Raw genomic sequence first — 22,877 nt, forward strand, 5'->3', positions numbered from 1 at the left:
CCAGTGTTTTCTAAGTATAAACGTCCTAAGCAAAAGATAATTTGTTCTAACACCTTTTATTTTTGAAAGTCTACTTACGAGTGGGTGTGTCATTTTGACAAGCTCATCAAGTGGCGGAGCACTTTATCGGCATAATTGTAATAGACAGTGGGACAAGAACATACATAGCTGGTGATACATGTTACATGCTATTATTTGATTTTATCAATAATTTTTTTTTTTTGCAAAGGTTGCAAGCGAGCTTCAAGTTAGAGTAATAAAATGTGTGCTGCACAAACATTTTCATTAACTCCACCACAAGCTTTTCTGTCTTCAAAAGGTGATCCTCCAATTAAATGGAAAGAGTATTTTTTAAATTATATAGATGCACTTGAAGATGGAGAGGATGAATTAACACAAGCAAGGAAAAAGAAAATATTACTCCACTCGCTTGGCCCTCAAGGTTTGATAGCATATAACTCAATGAACAAGAAAACACATGCTACAGATGATGCAAATGTATTCACTCAGGCTTTAGAAGACCTCGATGTTTATTATTCCACGTCAGTGTGCATTGCTATCGACAGGCATCAATTTTTTGGAAGGAAACAAGAAAAACAAGAATCGGTTGAAGATTTTGTGGCGGATTTAAAGAAATTGGCTGTAACTTGTAGATTTGGCATGTTGGAGGAAGAACTTATTCGGGATCAAATTATAATGTTTGTAAACAACGAACATGTTCAAGAACGTCTCTGGGTTCATGGTGAGGCAGCGTTGGCAGACGTTGTTGCTTTAGTTAAAAAAGCAGAAATTACTAATAAATGTGCTAAAGCTATAGCTGAACCGACTAAAGACAACGAAAAATCTACAGTGAACAAAATAACATCTAAAAGTAAAGGCAAATCCCAGAGACCGTCATCTTCCTCTAAAGAAACTGATGACACTCAAACGAAATCCACAGTTTTAAGATGTTATAGGTGTGGAAGTAAAAACCATTTAGCCAATTTTAAAAACTGTCCAGCCAGGAGGCAAAAGTGTTTGCAATGTGGTGTTTTTGGTCATTTTACCAAGGCATGCAGACGTAATTTAAAGAAGAAGAAGAAAGTTAATTTAGTGAAGGAAGACTTTAATGGATCTTCGTCTTCATCTTCGAGTGATGACACACCTACCAAAAATGTTGATTGTGTATTAAGAGTGTCTGATAGTGTTAATTCATTGAATATTAATTGCAAATCCAAACCGGTATGTAAGATGTCCATTGGTGGTGTGGAGACACTCATTGTAGCAGATTCGGGGTCTCCATATACTATTATTGACAAGGAAAAGTGGGAAAAAGAGTTTGTTCCTAATATAGGATCCACTTTAGCTTCACCAGACATTTCCACGGAGAGCTTTACTGGTGAAAAGATTGATTTAATAGGTTTTAGGGAACTTATTTTTGAATTCAAAGGAAGGTCTTCGGTTGGGAAACTTTATGTGGCAGTAGAGGGTCCCCCGGTGTTAGGTTGGATTGATCAGAGGAATCTTAATATCATGTTAAATCCGAATGGGGTGGAACAAGTCATGATCCTAGACCATTATGCTGACTATCGAAATGATCTTAAAGCTAAATTTCCAGAAGTCTTTAATGACAAAGTAGGCCTGTTGAATGGTTATGTACATAAAATTATTTTGAAGCAAAATGCACTACCTACGGTACAAAAATCCAGACATATACCTTGGGCTGCTCGTGAAGAGGTGGACAAGGAGTTAAAACGACTGTTGGATGATAAGATCATTGAGGAGGTTGAAGCTTCAAATTGGGTTGCGCCTTTGGTCGGAGTACGCAAGGCCAATGGCAAAGTCAGGCTATGCATTGACTTGAGATCACTGAACAAGAATATAGTGGTAGAAAGATTTCCGCTGCCCAAAATCAATGAGCTTATTGCACTTACGAAAGGCATGCGATGGTTTTCGGTGATTGATTTAACATCAGCATATCACCAAATTCCATTGCATGATGATAGTAAGGATTTGACAACATTCATGACTCCGCAAGGTTGCTATCGGTTTTTACGTATGCCGTTTGGCCTTGCGTCAGCGGCTGCGGTGTTTCAGAAGCTTATGTTTAAATTATTTCATGATTTACCAGGAATTCTCTTCTTTCAAGATGATATCCTTATAATGGGAGAAAATAAGTCTATACATGATGAGAGAATTTATTCAGTTCTTAGGATTTTATAGGAGAGGGGTCTTACCGCAGAGTTATCAAAATGCAAATTTGGTGTTGATTCCTTAGATTATTTAGGTCATGAAATCTCTGCGAAGGGTATTTTACCCAAGTCTAAATTAATGAAAGCTATACAGGATGCCTCTTCTCCAACCAACAAGGAGGAATTAAGATCTTTTTTAGGTCTTATAGAGTTTTACAGCAAGTTTGTAAGGAAGTTTTCAGAGAAAACTTTCAATTTGCGTCAATTGTTGAAAAATAGATCTGTGTTTGAATGGTCCCATACATTGCAACATGACTTTACAGTTCTTAAGAATGAGTTATGTAATGCGAAAGAACTAGTAGGGTTTGATCCTCTGTTACCTTGTATTGTCACTACTGATGCTAGCCAAAAAGGACTTGGTGCGGTTCTTTCGCAAAAAGAGAAGAATGGTAAAGAAGTAGCGGTAGCATATGCATCTAGAGCTTTGTCACCGGCCGAAGAAAAGTACTCAGTTATTGAGAGAGAGGCACTGGCTGTAGTATGGGCTCTGGAACATTTTAGGTGTTTTATTTGGGGCTACCATGTGGAGGTGAGGTGTGATCATAAACCTCTGGTGAAAGTACTCTCTTCTGATGGACTGTTAGCTGCTACACCTAGGATAGCAAGAATGTCTATTCGGTTATTGGATTATATGTATTCTGTGAATTATATTCCGGGTGTTAAAAATCAGGTGGCTGATTGTTTGAGTAGACTGCCGTTACCATTAGATCTGTCTAGTGATAATTTAGATGATTTTCAAGTAGCGGGTATAGATCTTAAAAGAGAAAATGCGAGTCTTAGTCCACAAGAATGGGAAGAGAGTATGAGTAATGATGAACTCCTCACCAGTGTCAAAAGTTGTGTTGTGAATGGGTGGCCTGTTAAGAAGTTGTTAAATGAGGAAATGAAACAATTTTGGGAGATAAGGGATGAGTTGTCTCTTAAGGATTGTAACATTTTAAGAGGTGAAAGAATCATTCCACCAAAGGTATTGAGGGCTAAGGTTATTCAACTGTGTCATGAGGGACATCTTGGCATTGTAAAAACGAAAAAGTGTATCAGGGAATTGTATTGGTGGCCAGGAGTAGATGCGGAAGTTGAGAGAATAGTAAGGGACTGTTCTTTATGTAACAGTTCTGACAAATCTTTAAGAACACACTGTCCTCCTTTGTGTCCGGTTGAGTGTCCAGATATGCCTTGGGAGACTTTAGGTATAGATATCACGGGGCCTGTTACAAAAGATGATTCTGTTAAGTACATTCTAGTTGCAGTTGATTCTTTTTCTAAGTGGCCAGAAATTAAGGTGGTTGATAGAGCTGATGCTTCTTCGGTTCTGGAGTTTCTAGATGATTTATTTCAAAGAGAAGGACTCCCTAAAGTTATTATAACTGATAACGGAGTTCAGTTTAAAAGTCATATCATTGAGGAGTTTTTAAAACGTAATGGCATAAAACACAGAGTTACGTCAATTTATCATCCTAGTGGGAATGGTGAAGTGGAAAGGTTCAATCGAGTGATTAAAGAATCTATTCAATTAGCGAACCTTAAGAACCAAGATTGGATAGTAGGGGTTAAGAAAATGATTTGGATGTATCGTATAACGCCTACTGTCACTGGTTATAGTCCGTTCACTATTATGAAAGGACGTGTTCCGTTTACGAAAGATAACCAGTGTTGGATGAAACACTCACGGTTATTAGAATGGTCACCTGAACATGTCAAAGGAAATGTTGAACAACACCAAAAGAAATACAAAATTTATTATGACAGTAAAAACAAAGTTAAATCAATAAATTTTGGAATAGGTGATCAGGTACGAGTCAGATTACCTTTTAAAGTAAGGAAAGGGCAAAGTAAATTCTCTAAGCCTCTTTCTCTAGTCAGTCTTGGGAAAAATTCTGTGCAATTATCTGATGGAAAAATTTGGCACACGCCAAGATTGTAAAATGCAAAAGTACACTTAATGAGTGGAGTGGAGAAGGAACTAGTTGCATGAGGAGTTTTCACTGGTTAGATGAAGAGAATATTGGGGAGGAATGTAGCCGGGAATCAGCACAGGTTGAGAAGGATCCTTCTGGTTCTAGTATGATTGAGGTTACAAGTCAAGTTGATGTTCCTTCTGTTTCTTCTGAAGTGGAGAATGATGATCTTCTAGATGGGGTTAATCCTGAATGTATTTCTGATGGTGTTGCTCTTCATTCTAATTCCTCAGAGTTAATTGGACAGGAGGAATCTTCTGTTTGTGAACCCCATCCTCAATCTCAAGACAATTATGCTCTTGTTAATAGTTTTGGTAGGGTGGTTAAACCACCGGAATACCTAAAGGATTTTGTTATGAATTGATGATTTCATTCTTATAATATGTGCTTATGTGTACTTTTAGGTTGTTATGAATTAGTCATTGTAGGAAGAGGGGATGTGTGTTATATTAGATTATTATTGTAAATGTAGTGTTCACTATTTGTAGTGTTCATTATTTTAAGATAAGATTATTTATTGCAAATGTAGTGTTCATTATTTTAAGTTAAAGGGAGAAGATGTGTTGTGTCTGTCTTTTATTATTATTACTTATTTGCGTGTAAGTATTCCATAGTCTACATCATTGATGACACATGGAATCCCCAGGTCTCATCAATGATCAGTTGGAGACTGGGAGTTGTGAGCAGCTGTTCCTGCTTGATGCTGTGTTGGCCTTTATTCTGTGAAATCTGAATAAATACTTTATCAACTACGAAGTTCCTGGAGATCATTTACATAACAGACAGAACTCTTGAAGAGGGCTGTCTCCAATGTGGCTGGAACTCTGAAGCATTTTGTTACTATGACCAAACATGAAGAAGGGTGACCTTAACTTCCTAGTGAGGAGAATCACTAACTCCTGATCGCTTGAAGATTTGCACAAAGTTAAGTTCTGTGTGGAGGTTGGTTCAACTGACTAGGCAACCTGGGAGCCAGAAAAACACTGCAAGCTGTCCAAAATCGTTAAAACTACATAAAGTGAGGAACCGCAGGGATGATTTTCAGCTAAACATCTATAGATAGTTTACATTCTCCCTTTACATGCCTATATCTGCTGCAGTCTACAGCCAGTTGGTCTGAATCCACAGGCATTTGCACCATCCTTCTTGTGTGGTTCTGGATATATAAACTTTTAAAGATACTGGTGGACCTACCCTCTTCCAGTTCCAACAGTAACTGGTAGAACCAGTTGTCCTCATGGGTGCCTCTAGGCCGGAGGTACTCCTGCTAACCAGAAGTCTTTTCTTTAACTGGCCTCCCCCCCCCCAAACAAAAATGTTGGTACTCCTGTGGGAAGCTATTGTTGGTGATAAGCCATTTCAACCTTCGTTTCAATTACAAAACGTTTGAACTTTTAGACAAAACTGGAGTTGAGATGAGTTTGAATAAAAAACAATCTCAAGATATCCTCTAAGAGAGGAGAAAAAAAATAAAAAAATAAAGGATGCTTAGTCGACTTGAAAATACTAAGCTAAAGTTTTTAAAATATAAATAAAAATTACTTGTAGGTGGACAACACTTAAAGTTGACCATCTCTCGCAATGGTGCTCCACTGGGGTACCAAACTTCAGCATACCCACCAATATATAAATATTTCTTCATTTAACTATAAAACAAAAGGGATTTCAGTAGAACAAAAATTTGGTGCTAAGATTATTAAAAATCAGAAACTTGGGTATTTCATAACTTAAAAATTTGATTAAGCAATTCAAATTTTTCCGTGTACCCATGTTTTTGTATTTTTGGAAAGATAACAATCACTATGTTTTTAAGCCCTCTGTTTGTGCAGTACTTATTGTTACCATGCAAGCAATTCAGACTTTTTATTTGCATTTTGCACAGCCCGAAATCTTTCACCTTAGATGTTGACACTATTTTGATAGAGTGACACTCAATATAATTACTTCTAAATTTCACACATTGAGTTCAGTTAAACATCCTATAATAGCCCTGTTCATTGCAGCTTTAGGGGCGCCCAGTACCAATCATGTACAATTTGAAACAGTCAGAGTTTCAATCGGGCTTCCCAGGTGCCTTCCAGTATGTCCGACCAGTCCTCTTCCTCTATGGTTATATGTAGGGGTGTCTGCCATTTCTCACGCGGACCTCTAAGGAGAGGTTGTGAGTGTAAGTGGTTAGACAGGGTACCGTATAGCCCCGATATCGCACCCTTGCATCATCCCCATACCAGGAGGTATTCCAGTCTAGGCGGCGTTTCCAGTGCCATTGGGGCCATGGCAGCGTCTCACGCAGTGTTGTAGTTGTAAGTGTTGCCAAGCTTCTGCGAGGGGAGTCCAATTTCTTCTGTAAGCTGGGCGAAGGGCTTTAACTCACCGTTTTGATAGACCTGATCCAGTGTCCGAATTCCTCCCCCTTTTCAACTAGGCCAGTGGAGTGCCCGCCCATTTATTCGGATACTGTGATTTTCACAGAGTGGGGCTTTGGAGTGCAGTCGGTGATTTACCCTCAAGAGGTGATGTGCCTGATGCCATGTCTTATATGTGGCCTGCATTACTGTGTATGGGGTGGACGTACGAGGGATGTGGTCTCCATAAATGAAACTGAGGCCTTCATCGCAGCCTATGAGCGAGTGTTCCGTTGTGACCCAGTGGGTGTGGTCCGGCGTACCAGCGAGTAGGTAGGCTAGCTGTGAGAGGTGTAGGGCTAGGGAGTAGTGCTCTAGAGAGGGTAAACCCAAGCCACAATGGGAGCGGCAGGTTATAAGTTTGGCTGCAGCTAGGCAGGGACAGGTGGAGCCCCAGACGAAGGCCCTTATATGGGCATCTATGCGGTGCAGAGTAGCCAAAGGCGGCACAATTTGCAGCATTCCCAGGGAATATGTGAAGCAGGTTACTGTGACCAGTCGTACGGCCTGCACTCTTCCCCACATGGAGAATCCTAGGAGGGACCATTTAGCTAAATCTGTTTCCATTTGTGTTATGAGGGGTGTCAATGCCCCTCCGCCGCCCCCTCACCCCTCCACCTACTTATTATATGATGTCAGAGACTCTCCCGACCTTACTCGCCGCAGCGTCGCTTATTCCACACAGCACCTGCTAAAGCCAAAATTAGCATCTTACGACAATGGAGGTCGCCTGCCCTCCCTCACAGGAGCACTGGATGGTGACAATGGCCTAAACGGCGTCCCATGAGCGCGTTATATGCAGCCTGCAGGATCTGGAGGAGGTGTTCCAGCAAACATGGACCCCCTTCCTTCAAGAGTCCACCCCTTTAAACTGCCCTCCCCTCCCTTGTCTCTTCCCCTCTCCCTTTCCCACTCACCCAACCCCTTTTTTCTTTTTTCTCCGTCCGTTGCTGTCGCTCGCTCCACCCACTCCCCCCACATTTGCCCCACCTTCCTCCTCCCTCTCCACCCACCCCTCCGGTCTAGGAGGCCGCCATGCAGCCCATCCATTACCTTAACACCACTGCCCCCCATACCCCTAACCCCATATGTTTAATCTCACCTTCCCCCTCAGAGACCCCTCCTGATTGGCCACCCCTGAGACTTCAAAGACACAAAATTGATGGACGGAATGCAGAACAAATAAAAACATTCACCCTCAGTCAAGAGATCTGGGTTAAATCCATCATTCTTTTGCTCACCATGCCACCCCAGTTTAGACCTGGCTGTATGCAAATCAGTCTTGACCCTGTGCCTCATGGGAACAGTCCAGCCCGAACTGCCAAGCCAGGTCCTCCCTGGACCGGAAACAAGCATCCTAGGACCGTTTTCGGGGTTTATATGGCTGGGTCCAAACTGGGGTGGCGGAGTGGGCAATAGAACGATGGATTTAACCCAGATCTTTTGTCTGGAGGAGAATGTTTGCATTGTCAGCATTCCGTCCATCATTTGTTTGCTATAACACACCCCTGAGACTTGGCTTGCCGAAGGATGTCGGTCGCAACAGACAGCATGCTCCCACCCTTGCCTAGTCACAGGGACACTTTTTTTGCAGCCCCCTTTCTCCCTCTATGCCCCCTGCTCAGAACAATTGCCTCAACCACCTGCAGCACGCCTTCCACAGGAGGACGTGGATTCCACGTCATTAATAGTACTCAGCACCTTGAAGTAGTCTGTTATCTACCACAGGTCATAATATTAAGATCGAATACTGCATAGTCATCCCCATTGTCATACAGAATGAAGAGTACCTGCCTCCTACATGCCGATACGTACCCCTCCCCTTAACACTTCCCCCTACCTCGCCCCTCTTCCCCCCCTTCCTGTTCTTGGCTTCTTGGTCCTCTTGTACCCCAATCCCACCCGCCACCCCTCCTTCTTATTCTTCAGTTTCCTTCACAACTGTATAGATATATTTGTAATAACGATAGACTCCAGCGAGTGCGTAACACTGTGAGCCACTTACATTGTTGTGTTTTTCTCCAACTTTCAATAAAAATAATTACGAAACAAACAAAAAATCCTACGGTAAACTCTTTGACCATACCTTGCCCACCATACCTTGCCCAGTTAACCATTAAGATAAGATTACCCCAGCGACAGTTACACTCCTTTCAAACTAACAGGTCGAAAGAGGCCTGGCTGGCGATGCAACATCGTATCTATCAGTGGGGGGATAAATCGAGCCAAATGCTGCATCGGTTGTGCCAAGCTCGGACAGCTCCGACGATACGGTCCCCAGACGGAACGCCCCATTCTGCCCCTGCGGCGGTCGCACAAGTGTTTGCCACATTCTACTCCGATTTATACGCGGCACGGGAAGTGATCGCCCAGCCTTTAATCGACGCCTTCTTTCGGGACATTCCTCCTCCCCAACTGTCTGACGAGGCACGGGACAAGCTGGAGGAGCCCATCACGTTAGATGAGCTCCGCGCTGCGCTGATGGCTACCCGCCCGGGTCGGGCCCCCGGACCGAACGGATTCCCCGGAGACTTTCTGCGGCCCCATGTGCCGACGCTAGGCCCCTATCTGCTCCAGGTTGTACAGGAGGCCGAGGAGACTCAACTGCTACCGCCTGATTGGCGACACGCAGAAATAGTCGTGTTTCTGAAGCCGGGCAGACCCCCTGAGGATCCGGGGTCATATCGTCCCATATCATTGTTGAATTTTGAACCTAAACTATTGGGCAAGGTCTTGGCCGATCGTCTACGGACATATATACTAGAGCTGATCCACCCGGACCAATCAGGCTTTATGCCGCATCGGGCAACGAGGCATAATATCCGACGGTTGCATAATGCGATAGCAGAAGCCCATAAGCTAGGCTGCCCGGTCGCGGTACTGCTGGCCGATATAGACAAGGCGTTCGACTCCCTTAGTTGGGAGTACCTTTTCCGCCTCCTAGAGGCAGTAAACTTTGGGCCCCGATTCCGGACTTATATCAAGCTCCTATACACGGGTCTCACGGCGTCGGTCCGGGTGGCCGGTCATCGGTCGGCCTCGTTCCCGCTCCTCCGTGGCACCCGACAGGGATGCCCACTATCCCCACTGTTATTCGCGCTTGCTATAGAGCCACTAGCCGAGTGGGTGAGGAGGGACGCAGTGATGCGTGGGCTGTCATGGACTCCAGACTACACAGACAAAATAGCCCTGTACGCGGATGACGTGCTATTTTACATGGCTGACCCACGGGTCTCGGGGCCTAGGGTCCTTCAGATCCTCCGCATCTTCGGTGAGACGTCTGGTCTGTGCGCTAATCCCTCTAAATCTATTTTATTCCCGGTGTGCGGGGATCTGGGACACATGGCTTGGGCAAACCAGGTGACTATCGCTACCGACGGGTTTAAATACCTCGGGGTCTACGTGACCCGAGATCAAGCTACGGCGTGGGCTCGGAGAATAGCCCCTCTTCTCCCGGCGGTGCGGGACGACACAACGATATGGTCACAATTACCCCTCTCCCTCTATGGCCGATCGGCGATCTTTAAGATGATTTCACTGCCCCGCATGCTTTATCGCCTCCAGAATTACCCATACACGATCCCGCAGACGTGGTTCACGCAAGTAAACGCCCTGCTGAACGGGTTCCTCTGGCAAGGGGGCGCCGTACGGGTGGCCCTGGCGACCTGTGTACAATCTACATACTGCGGGGGAATAGCTGTGGCAGATATGCGCGCCTATTACTGGGCATCCCAGCTGCTCGTGGTCAACGACTGGTGGTATGGGTCGCTCCAAGATCCGGCGTATGCGGTAGAGCGTTTGACGCTCCCTCACACGCGGCTGCTACACTTACTATATGATTCCTCGTCAGTAGCCGGCCATCCTCCGGCATGCGGTACGGTGATTCAGATCTGGCGGGGCGTGGTGCGTACGATGGGCTGGTGGGGGAAACTTACCAAGATGACAAACCCTATGGCGCGGCGCCTTCATCCGGCCGGTGGCAGCCCTGGAGGGATCCGGGAGTGGGATACAATAGGAATCTCCACGTTGGGGGATGTCATGCGAGGGCCCACAATTAAATCCTTCCAACAACTACAAACCGAATTTGACCTACACAAATCTCAGTTCTACCGATACTTACAGCTTCGACATGCGTTGATGCCGGCGGTGCGTTCACTGACGTCCCTGCCAGAATATCACCCCCTAGAGAGTCGCCTTTTGACGGGGGACCTCGGCCCTCATAAGATCCGACAAATCTATCAAACCCTTACAACACGCACGCAACACAATCTCCATAAGACACGTGAGCATTGGCAGGCCGATCTCCCTGACCTTATGGATGATGATTGGGCGGAGGCACTGGCGAGCCCCCGCTATACTGCAGTTTCCACTAGACATCTTTGATAGAAACGATTGGCCAGGTATTGGCAGCTAGTAACAGCTCTTGCGCAGCGTGGTGAGCGCGTTCTGTTTTTAAAAAGCCCGTTTTGTACTTTTGTTCGTTTATTTTATTTTTCCCCTGATTTTAATAGGCAGTACTCCTGGGGCTCACCCCTTACTTGCACTGTAATTGGTAAGAACACCGCCGCTTGTGCGGGCCCGGTTTCGGGGTTGTGGAGGGTTTCTTTTTACTTCCTAGCGGGCGCCATCTTGAGAAGGGCTTTGACGCTGTTCCAGCGCCATCTTGGGTGTACCGGAGGGTCGTTTTGCTCCCCACCTGGAGGGACTATTTAAACCAGTCCTCCGAGCGCAGCGGGATCGCGCAGCGGGTCGGCCTCCGCTTTGCCTGAGTCTTGCCAGAGTCCTGCCCGTCTGCGCCCGTCAGCGTCTCGGCAGCGGCCGGAGCTGGACGGTGGGGTGCCTATTTTTGTATTTGCTTGTAGTATTTCTGTGTTATCTCACAGATATGTTTTGCTATATTTCGGCAGACTTACTTGCCTTACGCCCCCCTAGTGGCCAATGTCATTCTTTCTTTCCTGGCAGCCGGGCCTTTAGAAAAGGTTGTCCAACTTGCGGTTGGCGTCTTCCAACGTCTATCGGAACTGCGCTGGACAATATTCCGGCCCCTTATCAATGTCTTCTTCTTAATACTAGATCCTTGACCTGTCACTCCCTTGATATCTGGAATTTATTACAGAATTCCAATATATCATGCCTATTTCTTACTGAGACCTGGCTGAGTGACTGCTCTGCACCTGATTTAGCCAACGCCATCCCTCCGGAATACAACATCTTTAGGAGGGATAGAATATCAGGCAGAGGGGGAGGTGTAGCTCTTGTGGTATATAAAAACATTCCCTGCTCAACCTTCCCGGTAGAGAATATTGAGGGATGTGAAGCCTTGGGTTTCACCCTTCAGCTCTCCCCCCTCCAGGCTTGTACCGGGATTCTCCTGTATAGAGCCCCGGGACTTGCAGGGCCGTTCTTTGATGAACTACAAGTAGCTCTCTCAGTCCCTTGTCTCAGATCTGAGCATTGTATTCTTCTTGGGGATCTCAATGTTCACATGGATAATACAGCGGACCTCGATGCAATGAAACTCAGTGACATCACAGTTCCATTAGGATTGTCTCCGTTTCTGCAGAAACCGACGCACAACAAACGCCATACTCTTGACCAGATTTTTTTCAACAAAATCTATTACGATAACGTCTATACAACCAGTATTATGGTCTGATCATTTTTTGATCTCCTTTTTTGTGCCTGCCACTGCTCTTACTCGGGTGAGAGAATCGATAGAGACCACGCGAACTTCGCGCCCTTTCCATCTGCTTTCGGTGGATATGTTATCTGAGGCCCTTACCACCTTTCCATGTCCTCTTTTGGGCAATTTGGAAGAGAATCTTAGTCTCTTTCACAATTGGCTGACAGCCAGATTTCAGACCTTAATCCCCGAAAAAAAGCTTAAATCAGGCGAACGTAGAGCGTCGGCCCCATGGTTCACTCCCCAGCTAAGGGAGCAGCGGCAGGGTTGTAAAAGGGCTGAGAGAGTTTGGAGACGGACCTATGATATGACTGAGAAATTGAAATTTCGAGCAATAACTAAAGCCTACCACCAGTCAATCTGGAATGAAAAAAAGGCCTATTTTGAGCGTCGAATTGATGGGTCTGAAAATGGCTGTAAAGAAATTTTTAAAGTTGTTCTGGATTTCACCTCTCCAGCTATCTGTACACCATCTCATACTCATTCAGAAGTATGGATAAAACAGCTTGCAACTTTCTTCACCAGTAAAATCACAACCATTCAAGCCTCTCTTTTCCACCCTAGCTCTCAGTCGGTCGTGGGTCCCTCATCCCCCCCTTCATGTAGGGAGGGTCTAGGCCCTTTTCTTTTACAATTTCCACATCTATGCCTTGACACTTCTCTCGAGCTTTTGTCAAGCTTGAAATCAGGTTCTCCACTTGATCCGTGCCCGGCTAAACATCTGGGGAAGGTGGCACCCGCTTTAACTGCCTTGCTGAACCCCCTTCTGAATTCTTCGCTGTCAACGGGAGTGGTCCCGCAGGCATGGAAACATGCTCTGATCCTGCCATTGATCAAGAAGCCTACCTTGGACCCCCTCATCCATGCCAACTATAGGCCTATTTCCCTTCTCCCTGCCCTGGCGAAAGTGGCCGAGAAATTTGCACATCGGACGATTTCCAATTTCATCGAAGGAAACGACCTGTTGCATGACACGCAATCTGGGTTCCGTGCAAATTTCAGCACGGAGTCGGCTCTTCTCGAGGTCACGGATGCCATCAGGGAAGTACTCGACTCTGGAGGAAGGGCCATGTTGGTAATGTTAGATCTGTCGGCGGCCTTCGACACCGTCCCTCATGATCGCCTCCTTGTAAGACTCTGGGAGAGCGGCATTCGGGGAACGGTGTGGAATTGGCTTAAATCTTTTCTGTCCGGCCGCCGGCAAACGATCTGGGCGCCCCCTTTCTCCGCTGATACGGCTCCACTAGAGGTAGGGGTACCGCAGGGTTCCATTCTTAGCCCCATGCTATTTAACATCTTTATGGCCCCTCTGGCGGTAGTCCCAGAGTCTTTTGGCGCCCAGATCGTATCTTACGCCGATGACACCCAGCTCCTGTTCACTTGTGATAGGGGCGGGTCATTCGATGGCGTACAGATCAGGGATTGCCTTGGTGCGGTTTTTGAGTGGTTCAGGTGTAATGGATTAAAGTGCAATTCCGATAAGTCGGAGCTGCTCTTTTTTGGTTGCACCTGTGAACCAGACTGGAAAGCTTGGTGGCCACAAGATCTGTTTCCACCTGACAACGTGTCTCTCAAGGCTAAAGATTTGGGAGTGATTGTGGACAGTGAATTGTCCTTTGGGCCACATGTTTCGTGCCTCTCAGGTAAATGCTTTGGCATTTTACGGATGCTGAGGAAGTTTCTTCCTCTAGTGTCTTTCCAGCATAGGAAGATTATTGTTCAGGCCTTGATCGGATCTCGACTGGACTACGCAAACGCCCTTTTCTTGGGTCTACCAAAATATCTTTTGACCCGTTTGCAAGTGGTCCAGAACTCGGCAGCCCGTGCTATTTACGGGCTCCCGAGAAGAGCAGGTGCCACGGCTTTACTGAATTCTTTACACTGGCTACCGATCGCTAAAAGAATTCTTTTTAAGTGCCTGACTTTTGCCTTCAAAGCTTTACAAGGATCTGGCCCTAAGTACATAAGGAAACGTCTCTCCCGATATGTACCCAGCAGGTCTTTGAGATCATCTTGTCTATCCAAAATGACAGTCCCGGTTATCAGGCGTGCAAGGATGGGAGGTCGATCGTTCCGCTACCTAGCCCCGAAGGAGTGGAATGAACTACCACTTTCTCTCAGACAGGCTCCCAGTCTCCTTGCTTTTAGAAAAGAGCTTAAAACGTGTCTTTTTACTAAATAAACTTTTTACAAAATAAACTTGATCCTTCTCTTCTGTCTGCTTTTTTAGTTGTTTGTCTTGTTTTGCCTGCCGATATTCTTCATCAAAGCGCCGGGATGCTCCTCGGAGTAGCCGAGCGCTATAGAAGAAATAAATTAACATAACATAACATCGCCTGATCCAATATAAATACCTACACAGGGTCTACTACACTAGAACGCGATTGTGGAAAATGGGGGTGATTCAGTCCCGATATGTCTACGTTGTGGCGCGACCGAAGGCACGTTCTTACATACAGTATGGCTCTGCGTAGTGATACAACCCTATTGGTGCAAGGTCCTTGGGTGTTTGGGGAGCGTTCTGGTCTGGGAGCTCCCGTTCGAGCCAAGACTCACACTACTACATAGCACCGAGGACATTGGGGGGAACAGATATAAATAACACTTACTGTTTCTGGGGCTCGTGTTGGTTCAGCGGGATATAGCGCAGAGCTGGAAGGAGACCTCCCCACCCCGCCTAGGCAAGTGGAAGAAAGCCATGGACCAATGTATGATGGCGGAGATTGCGGTCTTTGTGGCACGCGGCTGCCCCCGGAAACACGGGAAGATATGGGGGAAATGGGCCATATACAGGGGTGTGGACCTGCCACAACTTACTCCAGACGATTCAGGGGATCCCATAGAACGCCTGTTGAGACAGGAGAGATAAATACAAGGTGTGGGGTGACTGTGTACAAACATTTTAGGATAATAGTAACAATGTCATCCCGGAAACAGATGGGACTACGTGTTGACACGGGGTGGGAGGGGTGGGTGTGGGAGTCTGATGTTTGCAGACTTGGGGTTGGGGGTGGTAAATCAGCACACTGTGTACCCTGGGGGATGTACTTGCACCATAATCTCTGGATAACTGTGCTGGTTGTTCGTTTAATAAAATCAATAAAATATGTTGTTAAAAAAAAAAGATAAGATTATGCATTTAGCTTGAGTGGATGAGGCCTCAGAGGCAATCATCAGATTGTCATCTAAAAGGTATTAAATAGTTTGCAGACAGGTCACAAAATCCTACCTTCAAAACCTTTTATTTTTTACAAATGAAATCTAAATATTTAGCAGCTAGCAATTATCTTTAATGCTTTGCAATCTGAAGCCTCAAGTGAAGAAAATATTTTTCCTTGTTTTAAGTATTTTATAGTAGCAATGATGCAGCTATTACACTTACATTTGTCTTGTGGTTCTTCCGTCTTTGTAATGGCACCAACAGTGATAAAGGGTCCAAGCAAAATGATTGCTTTCTAATGGGATGACGAGTTGCTGCATCAGGCAGAATGCGGTATACACTTGTACTATGTTTTGATTCTCCTTTCCTCAGAGGCATAGGAGTTGTAGCTGTATCTATATTTACTCTTTTCCGGGGCATTTATTTAAAGTCAATGAGAATTGTATAATGTCACCTCTGTATTTTCCATGGTAATTATGGCCTCATGTTATCTGCAAAAACTGTTGGTCTTACTTTATTAATTGATGTTTTACATTTCAGTAAATTTATTTAGCATTCTTTTTTCACATGTTTTTCTCTTTAGAGAAGCTAAAGTAGATCTACGAATTGCAACAACAAAAGTAGAAGAAATGACTAAAATGACATACAACTACCAGGAGCAAATGCAGCGAAAGGTAGGAGTTTATCTATTGTAGTATATTTGTAGGCAGTGTCTATGTTAATGTGAATATGGTAAACAATAATATAAAGTTTATAGATTAACATATAAATACCGCCCTTATCCCCTTAAAGACTATCACTTCAAGGAGGCCTACCTAAGGCTTGGGGAAGTATATTAGAGTAGGCTTCAACCTGTGTTAATTTAGAATTTTCCTCGCCGTTCTGTAAAGACACCTGCACACATATGATCTCAAGCTGAGGCTGCTACCTCAAGGTGCAGACTCCTCACCTTTAGAATATCCCCAGGCGCCAGATTGGGTCCAAAGAATATTTCAGCAATGCTCTTATGTGCAGATAGCTGGCGCCATGTGACTTCGCAGTGACAATGTACCACCCTGGAAATGACACAGCAAAGTTGCATGTGGCAGTCCTGGGCAGTGACATCAGTTCTTTTCTTTCTGTGCCCTTCGATGTGGATCCAGAGCTCCACTCCGAACTTTGGCAGTTATCTAGCCACTCCAAAATTTACCCCAGACATTGTGCCAGGGAAGAAGTATTGCCTGAAAATGATCGAATCCAAGCTGTGCTGCAACTACAGGAAAAGATGTTGTAACGGATCCATGCAACGTGACTCTAGTGCTTCTGCTCCAGTCATGACTGAAATTTGAGAGATAGTTGTACCCTCATGCACCCAAAGACAGTCTGGGAGTGGGAAGCAAAACTCTACATTGCTGAACTTAAGAAACGATTGTGGTTAAAACAGAAGTCCCACTCAAAGTCGCAGGGTTGCTTACAATCTTGTACAATACGCCAGTCCTTTTAAATACTCCTTTAAATTGAAACTGGGCCATGAGTGCATGAACGCCAAGCTTAATTCCAACCAAATTTCCACCACTCAAAACTAAACGAGAAGGCGAGGGTGCGTCAATCAATCTTTTGTGATCCGATCCCAAATTTGGTTCTGGTGTGCGCCAAATTCCCTGGGCCTGCAAAGAAGAAATGTTGTACTTTTTTCAAACACTTCTGGCTTTCTCTGGTGCACCTTCAGGTCCCAGAGAGCCACCAGGAGCTCTAGTTGGATTTTTGTAAGACCTCTCTCGGTGTCAAATGACCCTGTTAGACCCATTCCAAGGACCTTACTGATACTGGTTCAGACTTCTACCCCAACTCCTAGGTTCACGCCACTCCCTTCCATACCAGTGCCAAACCCTAACTGGTGTCAGTTGGGATGTAACCAGACTCTAATCCTCTGCCTTTTTCTCAATGTCAATGTTATTGAAGGCTAGGGGCCTTGTATATGGATCCGACTCTGATGTGGTTCTGTGTATGCAAAATGTTTCCAGTGACAACAAGGATAATAAGGAGCCTGACACCTCTCACGATACTGTTAATTGGCTATTTTTGGATTTTCAGAATGCCAGTGGGCTTGATACTTCTCTGGAGACTGACTGGGACTCGCCACCTAGGTCACCAATGGAAGAAATTGCTTCTTTCACAGAAGTAATGTAAGGCGCAGCAGAAGTGCTAGACTTACAGTTGAATCTAAGACTTTTTTATTAACTGTGATCGTTCAACCAGGTTCTACCATTTCTCAGCCACTTCAACAAGGCCGTTACCGACAATCTCGTGGCCACCTAGTCTAAGTTGTGCTCCAACCCTCAGGTCTGTTGACTTGTGGCCATGTAACATAGGCCCACCTCTGGTTTCTCTGATTTTCCTACATGTCATCCTATGCCTGAAAGTCTGGTGGTGCAGGTGTCAACTAGTAAATTCACTCCTAATGCCTTTCCCCACCAACTCTTTGGATAGAGAGATTAAATGTATTGATTCCTTTGGACTGATATTATTCTCATTGGCTAGTTTAGCCATATGATCCTGGAACACATTAGGCCTTCTTGGCAGGAAGAAATCCATGCTTTATGGGACATGGCTAGTGAGTTCTTACTGGCCGTCATGGAATATCTCAGAGCCTCACTGGCTCAAACGATACAATGGCCAAGATGCTGCAAAGTGTGTTTTACTTTATGTGTTAGACACCACAGACTGTGTTAACAGAACTATTGGCACCAGGAGTGTGCTTAGAAGGCTTGTCTGGATAAGATCAACAGGGTTTTCTGGAGTTGGCCAACCGTCCTTTGTGGTCATGCCCTTTGATTGCTCTAGATTGTATGCAGGGAAGTCTGATTTGGAGCTTAAAGGATTTAAGGGCTTTTGAATCATAACACAAGCCTTGGGATTTTTGTCTCTCAGCAAGCCAAACAGTGCAAAAACATAAGGCTTTATTCCAGTGCACTAGGTTTCAGACATCAGTCCTTTCAGAGCAAAGTTTATGGCAATGGTAAACCCTGTTTACACCAGCGATCCTCTGACTCTGTGCCCCTCCTGCAGCAGCTGCCAAGTCCTCAAAGGTCCACACAGCCTGTAGAAAGCATGCTGCAACATTTCCTCCCTGGATGGGAAGCCATCATGTTGGATGGATGGGACTTGCAAATCATTCTGAGGGGCTACCCCCGCCTTTCTTTCCTCCCCGGCTTTCATTTCCTCCCATCCTGTCATCCTTTAACATCAGAGCAGATCTCAGCGGATCGTTCACCAATCTTCTTGCAAGAAGTCAACCTTCTCAAGGGTGCCATAGAGAAGGTTCTGGATTCAGAGAGAGAGAAGGGTGCTATTTGTGCACATTTCTCTTACTAAAGAAGGATGAGTGCCCAAGGCTTGTAATAGACATCTGCCCACTGATTGCTTTTTTGTTTTTGAGGAAATACAAATTCAGAATGCTCACCCTGGTAGAGATTCTTTCTTCTCTAGACTCAAGAGGCTGGATGATGTTCCTGAACTTGTAGGACGTATATTTTCATATACCCATCATGCATTTTCACAAATGATATATCTGGTTCACAGTGGATTTGAAGCACTTTCAATTCGCCATGCTCTTTTGAGGGCCTTACCTGGGCACCTAAGGTATTCACGAGGGTGATGGAGCGGTCACTGTTCATCTTTGGAAGTCAGAAATACATGTGTTACTGTACCTCTGCTAATACTCTACTACTTCTGTGCTTATTTATACCCTTCTCCCTCTACACCTAACCAAGCATCTTTATCTCTGCCAATTTCTTAGTACCTCTACCCCAACCTATACCATTGTACTTCAATCCCAGTTTATACCACATCATCTCTGGGTCAGACAGGCCTAGTAATTTTCTTTCCGGAACGAGACTGTGTTGTGACAGTTCTACTCCAGAATACACTCCTCTCCGCTGTGCGATAAAGACTGTATTTCTTCCTTAACAGCTGGGCAGTCATACGCATTTCTTCGATAAGCCAAGTTCTGAAGGTCTTTGCCTACCTAGAATATACATGTATCTCATGTGGCTGGCTCTCGACTAGTCAGACTTGTCTTGGTGTATCCATTTTTTGCTCCTTTTGATAGCAGTACTCTGGAAGGTACTGCCCTTTTGCCAACTTCATCCATTTGCTATCCCCCTTGATAATGGCAACAATTCTCCACATTCATCTTAATCTGAAGAGGTGTGATGGACTTGCAATCTTTAGTTTGCTCTATAGACATCCCAATCCAGCCTTCTCTTAAGTCTCCATCTTTGTTGTCATGCAGTAAGCAGTGGGAATCTTTTTCTTCATAGTTTTTGTTGCAAAGGCACAGTTCCAAGGCATGCTGTTTCCTCATAATTCTGCCAGTTTTATCTTTTGGGTAGGTTTTTTTTATCTTGTTGTTTTAGATTAAGTTGACATCCATCAGAGCATATATGGGGTTTTGCCTGAATGCTTCTTAAAGACTACTTATATATTACCTGTAATATTCAGTATCACCCAAAAAGCTTGCTTTGCCTTCTCATCATTTGGCCTTTTAGAACAGAAGCCCTTTTAAACCTAAGGCGAAGGCTTTTCAATTATTTGTATACAACATTGTTTTCCTGGTAGTGACTACACCAGACAAGCATGTGTTAGCCCTGGACATATTACTGTTCAATGTTTGGCTTCATCCTGTGTTTAAATACAAAATAATGTCTGTTTCTTCAGATCAACATATTGTCCTTTTAATTTTCCCAGAAGGAAGTATTGTTACACATGTTGGGTGTCCAGTGTGCTTTTTAGATACAGTTAGATCAGTCAGATTTACTGATTATTGTTCAGTGTTTTTGGAGTTTGGGCAGTCCTGTTGAAAATTGAAATTGTTAATGGTAACTTAAGGACATTGAATGCAGCTTTTTATCCCTCTTTTTAATTTGGCTTCTTCTTTGCTGGATTTATTAATCATTAGGTTTGGATTTCAGTCTTTCTCTCATAAACGAATGTCCACATGATTGGAAAGTGCCTGAGTTTATTTGAAATATGGACATGTAGTCATCATCACCATGCGCCATCATATATTATAAGTATTATAAGTAGAGGTTGGTGAGTGAAAGGATGCCAGAGATTTTCAATTCAGACATTCTCTGGTCCATTTTTGGGACCGAGAGTTGAGAGTTCATTTGCTGGTGCTTTATCCTAGTGATATTGAAGTTTGGTGCTTTATAAGGAAGGCGTTATGCGAGTAACAACAATGATGTGGGAAACCTCCTGTTACTTATCATTGATGTTCGGTATAAAGATGCCAACTTTTTTTTTTTTTTTTTTTTTTGAAAACCTTTATTTCGAAATTCAGGACACAGCTATTCAGCCGACAGCCCGAAGGTTCGGCAGCATTGCAAGTTAGATACAGTAATGCGTCCCGGATACAGTACGAAGAGTAATGCAAAGGTCCAGTTTTAAATAAACACAGAAAAAACACACAACAAACCCCAGCAAGGCAGAACATTGAAATCCCATGGCGAAAGCCCCCCGGGGAGGCAGAACCCCACTCATCTACTAAGTATAAGACTGTGTGCGGAGGAAGAAGGGGAGCAGCAGAGGCCCAGAACAAGTACCAAAACCAAACTGTGCTGGAAGGTAGGTCAGGGGGAAAGCTGTTCCTCGGGAGGTTCCAGATCCGGGGCAAGACATATTCCCCCCCTGTATTGGTTCCACCGCCCCCAGATGGCATGCCACTTCCGGGGGCGACCTCTAGAGCAGTAGACCGTCTTCTCCCTAAACATGCTCCAATCCATGTTCTCCTTCCACGCGGTCAGTGTAGGGGGACCCGAGGAGCCCCATAATCGCGCAATATCCCTTTTAGCTACCATGTTACCCAGAGTCACCCATTGGGTCTGTGCCTCATCGAGATCAGTGGGCCCCCAAACATTCAGGAGGCAACACCGCGCCTCCGGCTGTACCACAATGCCCGTCACCTCCCCCATAACTGCATGGACTCTCCTCCAGAACTCCACAATGACACCACATTCCCAAATGATGTGCAGGAAAGTACCCACCATACCACATCCCCTTCTGCACAGGCCGTCCTCCGAGAATCCCATGTGGACCAGCCTTGGCCCCGTAACATACACCCGGTGCAGTATTAAGATGCCAACTTTTAACCTTTTCTCAATCCATCTGCTCATATTTGATGTTGGGTAGATTGCTCATTCCAATTGACTTAACCCCTTCATTACACCAGTTGGCCAACGGCCGTCGCGAGCACTACATCGGTAGTGCTGCGCACGTCTGTTGGCCGATGTGGCCCCGCCCTCTCAATGGAACGCCCCGCACCACAGTGGAATTACCGCTGCGGTAAATGGGTTAAACAGGCTTTCACCTTGAAGATCTTATACCCCAAGGAAGGGTAAGGGCTAATATACCCCTTTTTAGACCTGGCATTTTATGGCGTGGTTACCCCTGACTTTTTGCCTCTACCTCCTCTATTTTTGATGCTGTGATGGATTGCGTTTTGCTGGCTTAGGTGCTTTGGGCACTTTGCCACTGCTGATCGGTGTCAAAGTGAAAGTGCTCACTGTATAAAGTGTTATGGTAATTGGTTGTCCATACTTGGTATGTTTGTCTTACTAGTAAAGTCCCCTATGTGTGCCAGGATTGGTAAGGCAAATGCTACTAGTGGGCCTGCAGCACTAGTTGTGCCACCCACACAAGTAGCCCTAAAAAGAGATCTCAGGCCTGCCACTGCAGTGCCTGCTCGCAGTTTAACTGCCTTGTTGTCCTGACAAGTGCACCCACTTGCCAAGCCTTACCCTTCCCTTTTTATGCACATCAGACACCCCTATAGTAGGCCCAAGGTACCGGCCTGGGCAGGGTGCAGTGTATGTGAAAGGTAGGACATGTACTGAGGTGTGTACCATGTCCTGACAGTGAAACACTGCCAAGTTCGTTTTTCACTGTTGTAAGGCCATCTTGCCCATAGGACAGAATGGGGAATGTTGTGTCACATGTTTCCAGCATATCTTCCCATTGGCATAAAATGGAGAGATGGAATTTAGTGTGCCTGAACTCAGAATTTAATAACACATCTTTATGTGAAGATGGTTTTTGAATTGTGTGTTTAGAAACCACACTTTTTAGAAGTGGCTGGTTTCTTGTCTTAAACCATCCTGTTTGCCTCTGCTTGGTTGCGTATTGACTGTCTGGCTTTGGATGTGACAGGGTCTGTAAAGTGTCCTGACCCCAGGGAGGAGTAGGTGAGACAGCAACAGGCTGGCCTGCATTTGATGTGGGGGGAAGAGTAGGCCCCTGGATGTGAGGAGGGCTGTGTTGCTGCCACAAAAGGGATGGCTCCAACTCCTGGAGAGCGTCTGGGCCCCAGACCTTCAGTATCAAAGGAAGAGGGTGTGCACTGGCAGGAAGACACACAGGTCTGGTTTGGACCGGGCTCAGAGCCCCCTGAACACAAAGACT

At 45.1% G+C, this 22,877-nt stretch overlaps 1 protein-coding gene across 2 annotated transcripts in view; it reads left to right on the forward strand.

Annotated features, from left to right (window-relative positions):
* SCLT1 (sodium channel and clathrin linker 1) overlaps positions 1-22,877 on the forward strand; it is a 589,184-nt gene that overhangs the window by 175,078 nt on the left and 391,229 nt on the right. For both annotated transcript variants that reach the window (XM_085641492.1, XM_085641491.1), the window contains exon 9: positions 16,021-16,111. In XM_085641492.1, coding sequence (XP_085497618.1) covers positions 16,021-16,111 — 91 coding nt within the window. The remainder of the gene's footprint in view (positions 1-16,020; positions 16,112-22,877) is intronic.

The sequence above is a fragment of the Triturus cristatus genome, chromosome 2_2 (genome assembly GCF_964204655.1).
Source record: "Triturus cristatus chromosome 2_2, aTriCri1.1, whole genome shotgun sequence".
Taxonomy (NCBI): domain Eukaryota; kingdom Metazoa; phylum Chordata; class Amphibia; order Caudata; family Salamandridae; genus Triturus; species Triturus cristatus.